Source organism: Oncorhynchus masou, chromosome 12 (assembly GCF_036934945.1).
Source record: "Oncorhynchus masou masou isolate Uvic2021 chromosome 12, UVic_Omas_1.1, whole genome shotgun sequence".
Taxonomy (NCBI): Eukaryota; Metazoa; Chordata; class Actinopteri; order Salmoniformes; family Salmonidae; genus Oncorhynchus; species Oncorhynchus masou.
In genome coordinates this window covers 53,745,364-53,762,134 of record NC_088223.1, presented here as the reverse complement: position 1 = coordinate 53,762,134, position 16,771 = coordinate 53,745,364, and the positions used below count along the sequence as shown (strand labels likewise).

The window sequence follows — 16,771 nt, the reverse complement described above, 5'->3', positions numbered from 1 at the left end:
TGTATCTTATTACTGTAGCCCAGTCATCCAATTGTTTTCAATACTTTTCATCCCCTCACCCCCTACACTTGTAGAAATAAGGTGCTATCTAGAACCTAATAGAATAACCCTTTGAATAACCCTTTTTGCTTCCAGGTAAAAACCCTTTTGGGTTCCAAAATGATTATATGTGGAACGAAAAAGGGTTCTCCCAGGAACCAAACAGTGTTCTCCTATGGTGACGGACGAAGAAGCCTTTTGGAACCCTTTTTCCTAACAGTGTATAGCCAAGGGAGAGGTTTGTGGGTTAGTGTTGGGGTTCTGCTGCTAAATGGTTATAGGCCAGTGCAGAGATATAAAGGAGTTTCATTATTTACTGATTTTAATTGGCAGGGTGCCTTCAGCCCTTTCTTGTCCATCTAAGGTTAAATAACCAAGAGTGAATTGAACAAATAGGGAAACGGGTCATAGTTTAAATGGGGAAACGGGTGAAAGAGAGAGACCCTCAAAGTGGTCAAGTTGTTTTGAAAAAGGCCTTGTCGCCTGAGGAACTGTTCAACCTCTCTATAGGAGACAACTCTGTCCTGTCGGGATGGGCCCAACCAAATCATGAGAAAACAAAAAAAAGATAATTACTTGACACATTGGAAAGAATTAACAAAACAGAGCAAGCTAGAATGCTATGTGACTGACCCAAAATTAAGGAAAGCTTTGACTATGTACAGACTCAGCGAGCATAGCCTTGCTATTGAGAAAGCTAGGCAGACATGGCTCTCAAGAGAAGACAGGCTATGTGCTCACTGCCCACAAAATGAGGTGGAAACTGAGCTGCACTTCCTAACCTCCTGAAAGAATAATCTTAATGTTACTCGTCCAATAGCCAAACACACATAACTGTTACATGGCATGTCACATGACATGTCTTAGTTATTATTGGATCATTGTGGAATAAGACACTTGCTGTCACCATTGCACAATTTACAGTCAGCATTGATTTTGAGTGCCAACAATTTTAACTACATCAATGGTATATGTTTAGAAAGAAGACCGAGATATTTGATCATTTATTTTTAGATTCAATGTCAGGGGAATCTGAATTTCCGCATTTATTAATAGTACTATTTATTAGTTGTAGTCGCTTTAATAACTCCTACATGTACATATTACCTCAATTACCACGACTAATCGGTACCCCCGCAGATTTACCAGTGCCCCCTGTAAATAGTCTCGCTATTGTTATTTTTCTGCTGCTCCTTAATTACTTGTTACTTTTAGTTCTTATTCGTATTATTATTATTATTTTTACTGCATTGTTGGTTAGGGTCTCATAAGTAAACATTTCATTGTAAGGTCTACCTACACCTGTTATATTCGTCGCATGTGACTAATACATTTTGATTTGATTCGATTTGATTAATATTGTAGCGCTCCCTGGTGGTACCTTGATTACATTGCCAGTATATGTGCCAGCCTGTATGTGGTGACGTCTACGTTCGTGTTGTCGAGCGCAAGGTCACAGACTTTACTGCGCATGCAGGTTCCACGGTTTATCAGAGCCAGAGTTCATCAGTCATCAGTCAACCTTTAGACATTAATACCGAATAGATTCAGATAGCAGCTAATTCATTCTGGTGCCGGTCAGGGCAAAGTTTTAATTTAGCGCATTAGCCTATAAAGTAAGGTTGGTTCGACATTTCTAAATGGACTTTTGATATGATAAAAACTAAGGCAATTTACTAAAATATTAGGACATTATTTACGAAACAGTGTGGCTTGTGCTTTTTATCATCACTTTGGGTCTACAGTACACCCAGCGTGTCAGATGCATGATTAGACTATAGAAATGGGATTTTCAACACATTATTTACAACTCTTTTCTATACGAAGAATGTAGGTTGTGGCTAAATCTCTTACAATAAACGGGTTATTAACTAAAATGAACTAGATATTATCTATAGTTTATTATCTATTAAACGAATAATGTAATATTTATAAACAACTTTATATACTCTTTGTAACTGGTACCTTAATGTAAAGTGGTACTGTTAAAAGAAGGAATTGTTTATTTAGGGAGGGTCCCTTGCTGAAAACTGAACCGTTTGGACCATTAACCCATTACACTCTAAGCCCTGTCTAAGACGGGAAGTTCTACTAAGCTGTACGGAATTGTTTGAAGAAAGTCATACAAAGGATAATTTTGCTATTTGATTAGTAATTATAGACCCCTTGAAGTAGCCTATCAAAAAATATATAAAAATTTTTTTGTCTCATGGTCTGACAGACACCCTCTAGCTCTGTTATCTCTGTTATCTCTGTTATCTTTCACCACAGATGTGAATGTGCGCCATCGGCAGATGCGGTGGATTGAGACACATCCAATGCAAATGAACAGATATCTCAGCTATTGCAGTGAAAGGTGACAGAGCCAGAGCTGTGTTTGTCAGACCATGAGACATCCTGAAAATCAGTCCTCTCACAAAATCGTCTGTAGAACGGTTTGGCCTACAAATAATTACTACAAACAAATATCACCCCTCTATGGAAAGAAGACTTTCACTAACATTACAATCCTAGACTCTAGGGTGTTTTAATCAGTAAAGTGCGGCTTTACAGTTCAGATTTATGTTAATATGTTAAATGCACGTAATTCTGGTAAAATATTTAGCACTTAATTAATTTACTAATGGATTCTACACATTAGCTGTGTCTTCTTTAAGAATTATTTTAATGTCTGAATTAAAGCTTTGCCAACTTCCTACTCCTAAATGTCCAACTTTACTTAGAAATTGTAGATGCCTAGTGTTTGTAATCTGATGAATTACATCTAAGACTATTCAAGAAAAACATAGCTATCACAACTCCACAACCTGTCCTTGTAGAACTATATATCCTAAAGCAGTGTTTCCCACGTTGGTGTCCTCGAGTACCCCCAACAGCAGCAGCCCTGGACAGGCACACCTGATTCAACTTGTCAACTAATCATCAGGCCCTCAATGAGTTGAATCAGGTGTGCTTGTCCGGGGCTACAACAAAAATGTGTGATGTTAGGGGTACTCGAGGACTGGAGTTGGGAAACACTGTCCTAAAGTATCCTAAGTCAGTGACTGAATGGATAAGTGAGATTACTGCAGTTATCCCTCTACTGAAAGGCTTGTTTTTAGGCCCAAAGTGTTGACATAAGGCCTAAGCCCACTCCCTGTGTGGTTGTATAAAATCTATCGTCTATCTCACACACCTGCTTACACCTGATCCTCTCTGAGCATCTCCACACACTGAGGGAACATGGACCAGAGCCTCGTCTTCACCATCTCGACCCTGCTGCTGCTGGGCCTCTCCCAGGCCCACTCTCCCCTGGTAAGAGATGTAACCTTCAGCACTGCTGAGCTCCTATCTTAACTCAAATCCCTCTTGTGTTCAGAATCCCTCACTCACTCTGAGATTGTCTCCCCTCCAGGAATGGCACATTGAGGAGGTCTTCACTCTAAATGTACCATACTGTTCGCTGCTATATAACAATCAAATCTACTGTATATTGAACATTTATATATGATTAGTCCAAATTACAAACCCTAGACGCAATGCTGAACTAGCAAGAAATATTGAAATACTGTGGGGAGACAGCTTCCATATATAACCGTATACTCCTGTTCAGATGTCACGACTGAAACGTGAAACACATTAGACATCGCTACAAAGATCCTTGAGGCAAACAAATATGATTTACTCATAAGCTAACAAGTCAGTATCTGATTAAGATGGCATCTACAACCCATGATGAAGTTTTGGGACAACAAGCAACTACTTCAGATGGAGCAAATCCTCATCTGGACTGGAGGAGGTGCCATATATCATAGACCAGTGGTAGGAAACCCTATTCCTGGAGTGCTGCAGGTACTGCAGGATTTTGTTCCAACTAGGCACCCCACCTGACCAACTGAGCTAACTGATCAGTTCAGCGAATGCCTAAATTCAACACACCTTTTCCAGGTCGGATAAAGCAAAGAAAATGAACCCCCTGCGACATTCCAGGACCAGGGTTGCCTACCCCGTCATAGACTATTACTTCTGTAAGGGGAAATCATTATTGAATTGTTTTTATAAAGTGTGTTATTAAGCCATGATCACATATAACCTGAAGTTATGATGTAATAACATAAGCGAGACAGATGTTCTTCATCGCACATGACTCTGAAAAGGCTATTATTGATGGCCATGAAATCATTTCACACTCGAATCTGCATTCGCTGCGTTCCCTGGAGTGGCCAGTCAGGCTACATCAACGTTCAAAGTAAAACTGGGTGAGTTGAGAGCCACTTTGTGCAGGTCAAACCCCAGCTGTGCACTGATGTAAAAACCCTTCAGGCGAAGGCTCGACTGCAGCATGCTGTTGAGCTCCAAAGTGGATCTCGCTCCCCTTGTAGATGCTGGTCTCTGCTGGGGAGAAATGGAGCATAACAGGAACTTTCTCTGGATGTGTACCGCTGGGTCTACCACGGCATCGTTCCGCATGAGCTCCTCCACGCACTGGGCTTCTACCACGAACACACTGGGAGCGACAGAGACCAGTATGTCAAGATCAATTGGGAATATATTCCTCAAGGTGACAGGTTTATTGCCACACCACACAGGACAGACACACACACACAACAGTGCAAGAAGGAAATTGAAGGTGAATAGTGGTTTTATGGTCAGTGATGCACTAACACCAGTTGGGAAGTCCAGAGTGGTGGACAGAAGGGTCCATGGGTGAGAGGTCAGGTTGTGAGTTGTAGTGGAAGACAGGAGTTTACAGAGACCCCAACCTGCCCTCTTGGGAACAACTAAAGCACATGTGGGGGTTCTGCTGCTCGCTGGTAGAGCCTTTAATTAGCTGATCTAGGTCAGATGACCCAGGCCTGGAGTGAGTTCCAGAAAGACCCCGAGCACAGAGGTGGGAATTGTCCTCTATCCCTGGACAGTAAGGTCAGGCTGAGGTCGGGGGTTACCTCAGCTGTAAGTCTGAGCCAGGGAGAGGGTTTGAATGGTTCATGTCTGAAGGTTTTTTTCAACTTTGTCTCTTCTATTTTAGGACTTCCTTCTCAATTGAGAAAGAGGGGAAAAAACACCCTTCCCATTCCTGACTCCTCTGTGAACATAAGACAGAGGCAGGATATGTCTGGCATCCAGAGGATCAACAACCTACAGTATATCAGTGAGTATGAACTACATGGGGTCTAATCAATTATGTATATCTTCTTTACAATTTACTTCTCAATTTGAATTTCCTGTTGCATACATTGTTGGACATAGAAATGAATGATATGTACCCATTGATTCTTGAAGAATATACTTATAAATGCCTCATGAGCTTCATTCAACTGTCATATCCTATCATAATCCAAAATATAAGCTTCAACATAGTATAGCCTCAAAACATGCTGAAAACTAGAATGTCGATATTTCGGATGGTCAGTCCTTGCATTCTTAGCTCTGTCTATACATTTGAGAGTGCTCACATTTCTCCAGGGCCATCACTCAGATTTTTGCCAAAAACAGGCGGGAAGGTCCCCATGGCTATTGTTTCAACTGCAGATTGCCCCTTTAAGTGTTCATAAGTGCAAATGGTTTGTAAGACATAATATATGTTTTTCTCATTTCACGTATGTAGTTAGTTAATTGAGGAACTAAGAGAAGATGGATGTCTGCAATATCATTCTCAATGACTGTTGTTATTCCTGCTCATTGTGTCCCTGTGTATACATTGTCCTTAGATTTACTGACATTCATGTTTATGAATGTATTAAACTTGATAAAACCTTCGCAATAAAACAAATCACTCTGAAGTTTGTTTTTCGTCTTCCTCAGGAAAATAATAAAAATGCTGGAAAATCTTTTTTTTTTAAAGGTTTATTTTACATGACAGTTTTGTGCAATACATTTGAAGAATAATACTCAGAACAATTTATACAATGGCATATGCTGTACACAGTGCACGCATGAGGAAAGTCAGTACTGTAATACTTAGGCTAGGTCATGCAAGACCTGATGTGGTTATTGGCAGAGACAGGATTTACTCCTGCCTTGAATTGTCCTATTATAGACCAAAAGCTTTGTTTACTAAAGTTTGGTCTCCAGACATTTGGGGCAAATTCATCATGGTAGAGTTATTGTCGTAAGGCGTTTTTTTCCCGTAAAGACGAAAGCAATAGGGATTGATTCAGAGTTAGAAACCCTTTGTGTTGCTGTGCTTCACTGCAGATTCTATCCAGAGGAAACAGGGCTGTGCAGTTCCATGATTGCCCAGTAGGTAGCGCTCAAATAAACATGGGTGAGAGGGGCACGTTAAAACATTATTAAAACCCTACCAAGGCAACCTCAGGTCAGTGTGGTGACGGTGATTAAGTTTTGTTAGGATTATTTGAATAAGTCACTTTACTATTACATCAAGGCCTAGTCCATATTAGAATCAGGCATATTACGACATACACACACTCAAACTATGTTTAGAAAACATGAACAGTGCAGTGAATAAAACATATCAATCAGGTTCAGTTCTTCTCACAACACTTCTTTTTCTTCCCTTCCATCCACTTTCAACATGCTCTGGAAACAAACCCCCCCCGGTTAGTCAGATCGTTAAGCTCTCCCAAGGGGAGAATTTGGCTGCTACCAGTAGAGTTCCTGTTCATTTACCTGACATACAAACTCACGCTTGAGCATTTGGTTCATCCATCCTTTGGTGGAGGGGGCGGGGGATTTTCAGGGGGTATGTCTCCATTTGGCTCTTTCTTCTCAGGCTTGGTAGGGCTGATTTTGGGGATCTTCTCTGGGGGCGGTCTTCTGGGCCGTCTCCTCTTGGGCTTCCGTGAGCGTGCAGAGATGGGCTGTGCTGAATCCAATAGGGGATCCAAATGTAATTTCCCACTCACTGCGTCTGAGGACTCATCAATGTATGCCAGATTCTCTCCAAAGTAGTCCAGAGGCTGGGAATACAGGGCTTCTGGGAAGGCGTTCTCCTTATCGACATCCTTCTCTTTACCCTCTACTACCCGCTCCGACTGTGTGGCCTCTGACCCTGTCTCAGACCCTGACCCCGACTTGGAATCGTTGGAGGAGTAAGAATATGAGGACGATCCAGTCTCTGATTGGCTGTTCAGCTGGCCATTCCCCGTCACCCTGTCCCCCTCCCCAGGGGCCCTGGTCCCAGACACATGACCCGCCCCATGGCCCCGGCTGCGAGGACCATGGCGATGCTTTCGCCTCCGTCGTTTGAAGGGGTCGTCTGGCATGCGGAAGTCCACGGACATGTTCTGGATGTTCTGACCCCAGTCAGTGGTACGGGCTCTGAGCTCCTCCATCTGGGAAGAGAGAGAGGAAAGAGATCAAATCAAGTCACAATTTATTTAAAGTGCATTTAATAAAAGTCACAACAGAAAAAAGAGAGTTGATGAGAGAGGAAGGGAGGATCATAGAAGAAAACAAGGTGGCTGTAGGTGACATCAAATGTTTGGTGCAGCCCATTTGCTTTAAGCTTGTACTCTCCCATTCCGGCCCCCCACCTCAGCCCTGGTCTTCTTGGACAGGACCCGAAGCCAGTTTGCAATCATGGACAGGATAGAGGCAAAGTAGGCCAGGCCCAGCAGGATCCAGAACCACACCAGAGGCTTGTACCAGTGGTCTTTCCCACCATCTCCGCTATCACCTGACAGAGATAAGCAAGAGGATAAGGATAGATAGGGGTTTACAAGTATAGACAATGGAGAATCAGCAACTTTACACGTCTACAGGTTAGTTTACACATGGAAGGCGTGCTGTTAATCTCACAAGAATGAACATTACAGACTGCGTTGCCTGAAAACTCTAGGGGCAATGAAACCACACAGATGAGCCAATTAATAATTCAACTGTCGTAGGACGATTGTGAATAATTGAATAAAGGAAGTGGCCAGTTTGGTGACTGACTGTATTTTATCACTCCTGACTGGACTGTTTAGTGCCCTAACACTGACTTGCCTAGTTAAATAAAGGTTCAATACAAATTAAAAACACAGTGGGAACTACATCTGGAGAAGCAGGCATGTATGTGTCTGAAATGAAAAGAGGTTTAACAATGAAAAGAGAGTTTCAACAATGAAAAGAGAGTTTCAACAATGAAAAGAGAGTTTCAACAATGAAAAGAGAGTTTCAACAATGAAAAGAGAGTTTCAACAATGAAAAGAGAGTTTCAACAATGAAAAGAGAGTTTTGACCTTTTGAGACAGATTCCTTGACCCAATCCCAAAATGCAGTGGTGAAAGTACCTGCAACATAGTCGCCAAAGCCCACTGTAGTCAGAGTGATGACAACAAAGTAGGAAGCCTCCAGGAGAGTCCATTTCTCCACCTCCTGAAACACCAGCGTTGGCACAGCAACAAAAATGGCTACCCCCAACAGGATGGAGAGGACAGCTGAGATGACACGAACAATAGTAGGACTGACCTTCCATTTCTGAGGGAGAGAGAGGAAAACATGAAAAAGAGGAATGAAAGAAATGCAGAGACTGAAATACTGATAGACTGAAAAAGACAGAGGAAACACGTTCAGCCAAACAGCTACTGTTGAGTGTCTCACCGCTAAGATGAACTCTATTTTGAGGATGGCCTTCCTCAGCCCAGTCCCCAGATGGTCTCCAACTCCAGCCAGCAGGATACCAAACAGAGGGATCCCCACCAGGGCATAGAAGATACAGAACAGCTGCCCCCATTCCGTCTTCGGGGAGATGTTCCCAAAACCTGAGGATGATGGGTTGTAGAGCTTTAGGGTTGGGATAGGTAGAGTCAGTGTGTCACAATTGAGTAAACATAGGGGAGATCAGGCTGCTGACCTACCGATGGTGGTGATGATGGTCCCAGAGAAGAAGAAGGCACTAGCCAAGTCCCATTGGCTGGTGAAAGTAGAGGAGTTGCTGCTAGGATCCACCCCAGTTCCCACGGCATCTGCCACTTCCTGGGATGGGAGACATAGTCAGGTCAGGAAGTGAGTTAAAGTGAGAGGGAATGACAACCTGAAAGCCTGATATCCCCGTCATATGTATCTGTTTGATCTCTTAACGTAGTGTACCTCTATGAGAGCCTGCAGGATGTCTGGGCTGACGCAGGTGTAGTTCTCCAGGAACGATCTGCGTGTGTCCTGCAGCTGCGTGTGCTGGTCCTGCTCACGAGGAGCCTCCAGGGCCTGGAACACCACAGCCCCCAGCACTAGGTACAGCAGCACCCCCGCCAGGATACACAGGAGGGTGGAGCAGCGCATGCTCGCACCTTCGTTCAGCCCCAGAGAAGGAGGCTTCTTCCCCCAGCTGCCAGTGCTGGTGCGCTCTGGAGCCCAGCTGCAGAACAAACAGACAACACAGCGACCTCATGGAAACAGATCCACATTAGCTTAACTGCAAGGTAATTATTAACCGGGAAACGAAACATAATGCAGACTGAATCCCCTACCATATTACTGACCGGAAACCTATAGAGATGTTGCTAATGGTTACACTACATGCATAGGCTACTATATACTGTCTGATAAGCAGGAAGGAACCTGTCAAACCTAGTGTTGTTTGGGTGGCGTCAGGGATGTAGTATACATTCAAACCAGGAATGGACATGAACTCTACCAGAGATGTGTCTGCGTAAATGATCATTACTATCCACCCCATTCCTCTTCACCCCTCGGTTACCTCTCTCGCTACTTGTCTTTCTCCCTCTTCCAGCTGCGCCTGATGATGGAGTCTCTGGACCCGTAGCTGCTGGGGGTGGCCGTCAAACTCAGAGCCTGGTGTCAAACAAAATAAACATTATGTAACTGGACTGAAAGGCATGGAAGAGATTCCTAATTCATCCATGACAACATTACAAAGATCATATTAAAGATCATCAAACTACAAACACAACAATTGCCTGTTCAGAATAGTTCATTGTATGTTCTCCATTGATGAAAGAGATTCCCTACATTACTGTTTGCCAATGAAAACATGGGCTTCCACTGGTACATTGTGCTCTTCGTTGTGAACACAACGTTACCGACGACAGACAATGAGCTGCAACAAGACACCCGTGTAGGTGCTTGCTGTCAACCAAAACCCTGTATGAAAGATGCATCTGTTGTATGCTCTCTCTCTAATGGATCACATCGAGGAGAGAAAAGAACATCAAGCCGGTGTAAGGGTGGAAGGGGAAGATACACAAATGTACAAAATGCACATTCAATGAACATTAAAAAGACAAATAGAGGTGTGCGTCAGCAGGGTGGGGTAGAGCATGAAGTAGGTGTGTGTGTGTGTGTGTGTGTGTGTGTGTGTGTGTGTGTGTGTGTGTGTGTGTGTGTGTGTGAGCTATGTCTGTCCAATAACACAGGGGAGAAATATTGTTCTCTACCAGGCATGCCACACTATTAGCAGACTGTGTGAAGAAGGAATACCCCATGACTCTTAGGACCCTGACGTGACAGAGCTGATTTAGTGTAATGTCCTTCCCAAGAGCACATTGGTATTTATTGTCATGAATCCTGCCCTGAAGGCAGCTCTGCAGAGTGGTCACTAGCTGGCACAGCCACAAAGTCATCAAATCTCATTTTAAACATAACCCGAACCTAAATTAAAATGAAAAAGCACATTTTTTGTTTTCATTTGTTTTTACGATATAGCTGATTTTTTTAATTTGTAGCTGACCCATCTAGCGGAAAACACTAGGTTCTGTTTCCAGATTCATGACAATAAACTTCAACCTGATTCCCAAGCCGCCTCTAATGGTGAATGGTTGGGGAAATTAGTAATTTAGATTTCTAGTCAGCCCAGATTAAAGACTCCCGGGGCACACTAATACTGTACAGTTAGTTACATGTAGGTGTCATTTAGTCGCAATATTTTTCCTCTGTCTGATTTTCTTTACTGAAATTGTGGAGTAGTAGGCCTTTACTTCAGTACGTATTGTATTTGTGTGACCGTAATATATTACTATCTCTCCTTCTCATTTTAGATGTAACATTGTTTTTGCAGTCAGCAGCTCCTCTGGCCCTGATTCAACCTGAGACCAATAGGCTGTCACCCACACAGTGAAAGGTACACCACCCAGCCAAACAAATTCAGCAGCTGCTCAGGATACACAAACAAATGCACAGACAGACAAGCCTGCATCCTTACGTGCAGCTATTTTGCACGTGTACACCGATCAAAATAACTGCCCTTCAACCCTTTGGCCATGTGCATTAGCTGACATCTTCCTTATTAGGGTGACAGTCACATTTCTATACAATTACCAAAGTTGTCAAAAGGCCTTTCCAGTGCCGGCAATGAATCGTTTAGAAACTTTTAACAAGGTTTACTTTGAATTGTTCTTAATTACAATCTCTCCAGTTTAGCATAACCGTACATGAACTTATGTAGTACCTTACTCTTGTGTGAACATGTCATCCTTGAGATACTGAAGTTAAGTGGCTTTAATGCTCAACGTGATACCAAGCCATGGCCCTTGTAAGGTATAGATACTTCACACACAATACAGTCAGAATGCCTGAGACTACATTCTTAAATCACACAGATTGCAGTTAAAATGGGGTAAATGATCTGTTCCAAGGAAACAATTGCAACCAATAGCCATTACAATGCTTAATAACACATACAAACAGCAAGTCCCCATCGGCCCATAAGATCTATCAAACAATAAAACATGAATTATCTCATCCAATGAACGCAGGATTCTGGGGTCTCTAACAAACGGGGCGAAGCCTGTGGTCATCTCTTACCTCAAAATGAACGATCTTAAAAATCCAGGGTATCAGCAGCGTCTCTTTCACACTCACACACTAGACACAAAACACTAGACACCGGACACTAGGATAGTAAGTGTGCATAAGCGTGTGGGATAGGCTGTTGCTGAGAACCAAAGAAATGAAAAGATACTCCATCAAACTGATGCCAAGAAAAGAGAGGGAGAGAGGTGAATTAAGAGGGAGAAGTGGAATGAGTGGGAGAAAGGGAGTGAGAGAGATGAAGGGAGGGGTCAATGCAGATACACTGAGCTAGAATGGGATTTTTTTGTTTGTTTCCTCTACCCTGATTTGGATTGCTTGGTTTCTCCAAGGAAATAAGCATAGAGTAAAAAAAGGATATAGAATATGCTAAGCAGCACCCACTAACCTGATTACCACATTGTGGTCCACATCGTGTGAGTGTGGTAGTAAGCATTTCCACTATTCAGACTTACAGTGTAACACACTACTTGTGCAATATACTGTAGTAGTGTAGCTCTGTGACTCCATGTGCATGAGCAGTTATCAGTATCAGTGTCTCAGTCTGACAGTGCCAGGATGAATTCCTCTCGTGGAGTTTACAAGAGGTCTGCTAGCGGTACACTGCCGACTCTGCAATGGGCAGCAAGCTCCCCCTCTGCTACCCTCAGCAGACCCCCTCCAAAGAATCCAGCCACTCCCTGGAACTGCTGCTGCTGGGTTTGATATATGCGGTGTGCGTGTGTTTGCGTGTGTTTCTGTGTGTAGTGTGTGTGCAGCAGCAGGGTTGTGGTTATGCTTCCCAGGGGTATCCCGCTGATGGGACTGAGCTCCCAGAATTCCCCAATCAAATATTTCATTCTTACCCCTCTCCTATCTTTCCTGTATATCTTTCTTCCTCCATTCCACTGCTTTCCCCCTCCCTGTCCCGCCCCTCCTCTTTATCTTCCTCTGAAGCCCAATTGGAGGAGTGCCAGTCTATTTCTGCATCCACACCGTTAATGAAACCTTTGAAATACATTTATGAGGTATGCATTTTGTACTACAGTTGGACTATCTACACACACAGGTGCCAGGTGGCACATTAAGTAGACTAGATTACCTTTTTATAGTTGTCTTATTTTTTTCCCAGTGCTCTATCAAATAGATTTTATTGGCATTGCACTGCCAAACAGAATGCTGAGCAAAAATAATGGGTGAAAATTAATGGAATTTTCCAAACACAAGGAGGGGTGAAGCATCAGGAATGGGACTGACGCAATTTACCAAACCTACTCTTGATCAACATTAAACACCAAATATGTGATTACTATGCATCAATGCTGTTTCATTATTCATGAGAAAATCAGACTGCGGTGACAGAAAACAACACATCAACAATGGCGAGCACTATAATCATCAGTAGCTCTCTCTCTCTCTCTTTCTCCTTTATTTCTCTTTCTTTTATCTCTCTCATGTCTCTCTCTCTCTCTTTCTCCTTTATTTCTCTCTCTTTTATGTCTCTCTCTCTCTTTCTCCTTTATTTCTCTCTCTTTTATGTCTCTCTCTCGTTCTCTCTCTCTCTCTTTTATTTCTCTCACTCTCTTTCTCCTTTATTTCTCTTTCTCTCTCTCTCATGTCTCGCTCTCTCTCTCACTCTTTCTCCTTTAGTTCTCTCTCTCTTATTGTACGTCTCTCTCTATTATCTCTCTCTCATGTCTCTCAATTCAATTCAATGGGCTTTATTGGCATGTGAAACATATGTTAACATTACCAAAGCAAATGTAGATAATATACAAAAGTGAAATAAACAATAAAAATGAACAGTAAACATCACACTCACAGATGTTCCAAAATAATAAAGACATTGCAAATGTCATATTATTTATATATACAGTGTTGTAACGATGTACAAATGGTTAAAGTACAAAAGAGAAAATAAATAAGCATAAATATGGGTTGTATTTACAATGGTGTTTGTGCTTCACTGGTTGACCTTTTATTGCGGCAACAGGTCACAAATCTTTCTGCTGTGATGGCACACTGTGTTATTTCACCCAATAGATATGGAAGTTTATCAAAATCGGGTTTGTTTTCAAATTCTTTGTGGATCTGTGTAATCTGAGGGAAATATGTGTCTCTAATATGGTCATACATTGGGCAGGAGGTTAGGAAGTGCAGCTATGTTTCCACCTCATTTTGTGGGCAGTGTGCAGATAGCCTGTCTTCTCTTGAGAGCCAGGTCTGTCTATGGCGGCCTTTCTCAATAGCAAGGCTATGCTCACGGAGTCTGTACATAGTCAAAGCTTTCCTTAAGTTTGGGTCAGTCACAGTGGTCAGATATTCTGCCACTGTGTACTCTCTGTTTAGGGTCAAATAGCATTCTAGTTTGCTCAGTGTTTTTGTAAATTCTTTCCAATGTGTCAAGTAATTATCTTTTTGTTTTCTCATGATTTGGTTGGGTCTAATTGTGTTGCTCTCCCGGGGCTCTCTAGGGTGTGTTTGTGAACAGAGCCTCAGGAAAAGCTTGCATAGGGTACTCTTCTCCAGGTTAATCTCTCTATAGCTGATGGCTTTGTTATGGGAGGTTTGGGAATCAATTCCTTTTAGGTGGTTGTAGAATTTAACAGCTATTTTCTGGACTTTGATAATTAGCGGGTATCGGCCTAATTCTGCTCTGCATGCATTATTTGGTGTTCTACGTTGTACACTGAGGATATTTTTGCAGAATTCTGCATGCAGAGTCTCAATTTGTTGTTTGTCCCATTTTGTGAATTCTTGGTTGGTGAGCGGACCCCAGACCTCACAACCATAAAGGGCAATGGGTTCTATCACTGATTCAAGTATTTTTAGCCAGATCCTAATTGGTATTTCAAATTTTATGTTCCTTTTGATGGCATAGAATGCACTTCTTGCCTTGTCTCTCAGATTGTTCACAGCTTTGTGGAAGTTACCTGTGGCGCTGATGTTTAGGCCAAGGTATGTATAGTTTTTTGTGTGCTCTAGGGAAATGGTGTCTAGATGGAATTTGTATTTGTGGTCCTGGCGACTGGACCTTTTTTGGAACACCATTATTTTAGTCTTACTGAGATTTACTGTCAGGGCCCAGGTCCTGCAGAATCTGTGCAGAAGATCTAGGTGCTGCTGTAGGGCCTTCTTGGTTGGTGACAGAAGCACCAGATCATCAGCAAACAGTAGACATTTGACTTCAGATTCTAGTAGGGTGAGGCCGGGTGCTGCAGACTTTACTAGTGCTCTCGCCAATTTGTTGATATATATGTTGAAGAGGGTGGGGCTTAAGCTGCATCCCTGTCCCACCCCATGGCCCTGTGGGAAGAAATGTGTGTGTTTTTTTGCCTATTTTAACCGCACACTTGTTGCTTGTATACATGGATTTTATAATGTCGTATGTTTTGAGGAAATGTACGAGTCTGCTGTTAATGATAATGCAGAGGATTTTCCCAAGGTTGCTGTTGACGCATATCCCACAGTAGTTATTGGGGTCAAATTTGTCTCCACTTTTGTGGATTGGGGTGATCAGTCCTTGGTTCCAAATATTGGGGAAGATGCCAGAGCTAAGGATGATGTTAAAGAGTTTTAGTATAGCCAATTGGAATTTGTTGTCTGTATATTTGACCCTTTTTGGGTTGGAGGGTTTTATTTTGTCCTATAGTTCATTCAAGGTAATTGGAGAATTCAGTTGGTTCTGGTAGTCTTCAATAGTTGATTATAAGATTTGTATTTGATCATGAACATGTTTTTGCTGTTTGTTTTTTGATATAGAGCCAAAAAGATTGTAGAAGTGGTTTACCCATACATCTCAATTTTGGATAGATAATTCTACGTGTTGTTGTTTGTTTAGTGTTTTCCAATTTTCCTAGAAGTGGTTAGTCTATGGATTCTTCAATTACATGATTTCTGATGTGCTGTTCCTTCTTTTTTCGTAGTGTATTTCTGTATTGTTTTAGTGATTCACCAGTGAAGGCGTAGATTCAGGTTTTCTGGGTCTCTATGTTTTTGGTTGGACAGGTTTCTCAATTTCTTTCTTAGATTTTTGCATTCTCCATCAAACCATTTGTCATTGTTTTTCATTTTCTTTGGTTTTCTATTTGAGATTTTTAGATTTGATAGGGAAGCTGAGAGGTCAAATATTCTGTTAAGAATTTCTACTGCCAAGTTTACACCTTCACTATTACAGTGGAACATCTTGTCCAGGAAGTTGTCTAAAAGGGATTGAATTTATTGTCGCCTAATTGTTATTTGGTAGGTTTCCAAGCTACATTCCTTCCATCTATAGTATTTCTTAATATTACTCAGTTCCTTTGGCTTTGATGCCTCATGATTCAGTATTGCTCTGTTCAAGTATACTGTGAGTTTGCTGTGGTCTGATAGGGGTGTCAGTGGACTGACTGTGAATGCTCTGAGAGACTCTGGGTTGAGGTCAGTGATAAAGTAGTCTACAGTGCTACTGCCAAGAGATGAGCTATAGCTATAGATGTACCTACCATAGGAGTCCCCTTGAAGCCTACCATTGACTGTACATACCCAACGTCCGACAGAGCTGCAGGAGTTGTGACCCGTTTTTTTTGTTATGTTGTTTTAGTTGTGTCTAGTGGGGCATATGGGGGGTGAAATGCTGTCACTTTCAGGCAGGTGTTTGTCCCCCTGTGTGCTAGGGGTGTCAGGTTCTTGTCCAGTTCTGGCATTTAGGTCGCCAAAGACTAGTACATGTCACTGAGCCTGGAAATTGTTGATCTCCCCCTCTAGTCTGGCAAAGCTGTCATCGTTAAAGTATGGGGATTCTATTGGGGGGTATAGGTAGCACACATGAGGAAATGTTTCTCTGTTGAGATAATATCCTTATTAATTTCTAGCCGGATGTAAAATGTTCCTGTTTCGACTAATTTAATAGAGTGGGTTCGGTCTGCTCTATACAAAATTAGCATACCCCCTGAGTCTATTCCCTGTTTCACACCTGGTAGTTTGGTGGATGGGACAACCAGCAATCTGTAACCTAGAGGGCAATCAGTGGGTGTGTCTTCATTATACCATGTTTCTTGTAGGATGACAATGTCAGTAT

General features: G+C 42.3%; 1 protein-coding gene across 1 annotated transcript; it reads right to left on the bottom strand.

The window, feature by feature from the left end:
• Positions 1 to 5,861: 5,861 nt before the first annotated feature.
• On the bottom strand, positions 5,862 to 11,767 carry LOC135549151 (potassium channel subfamily K member 4-like). The gene is made up of 8 exons (XM_064979195.1): positions 11,728 to 11,767; positions 9,665 to 9,759; positions 9,058 to 9,322; positions 8,826 to 8,943; positions 8,569 to 8,729; positions 8,259 to 8,445; positions 7,518 to 7,660; positions 5,862 to 7,316 (listed from the first exon to the last, which is right to left on the bottom strand). The coding sequence occupies exons 3-8, from the start codon at positions 9,244 to 9,246 to the stop codon at positions 6,684 to 6,686; spliced, it is 1,431 nt and encodes a 476-aa protein (XP_064835267.1). The 5' UTR covers positions 9,247 to 9,322; positions 9,665 to 9,759; positions 11,728 to 11,767; the 3' UTR covers positions 5,862 to 6,683.
• Positions 11,768 to 16,771: the final 5,004 nt, after the last annotated feature.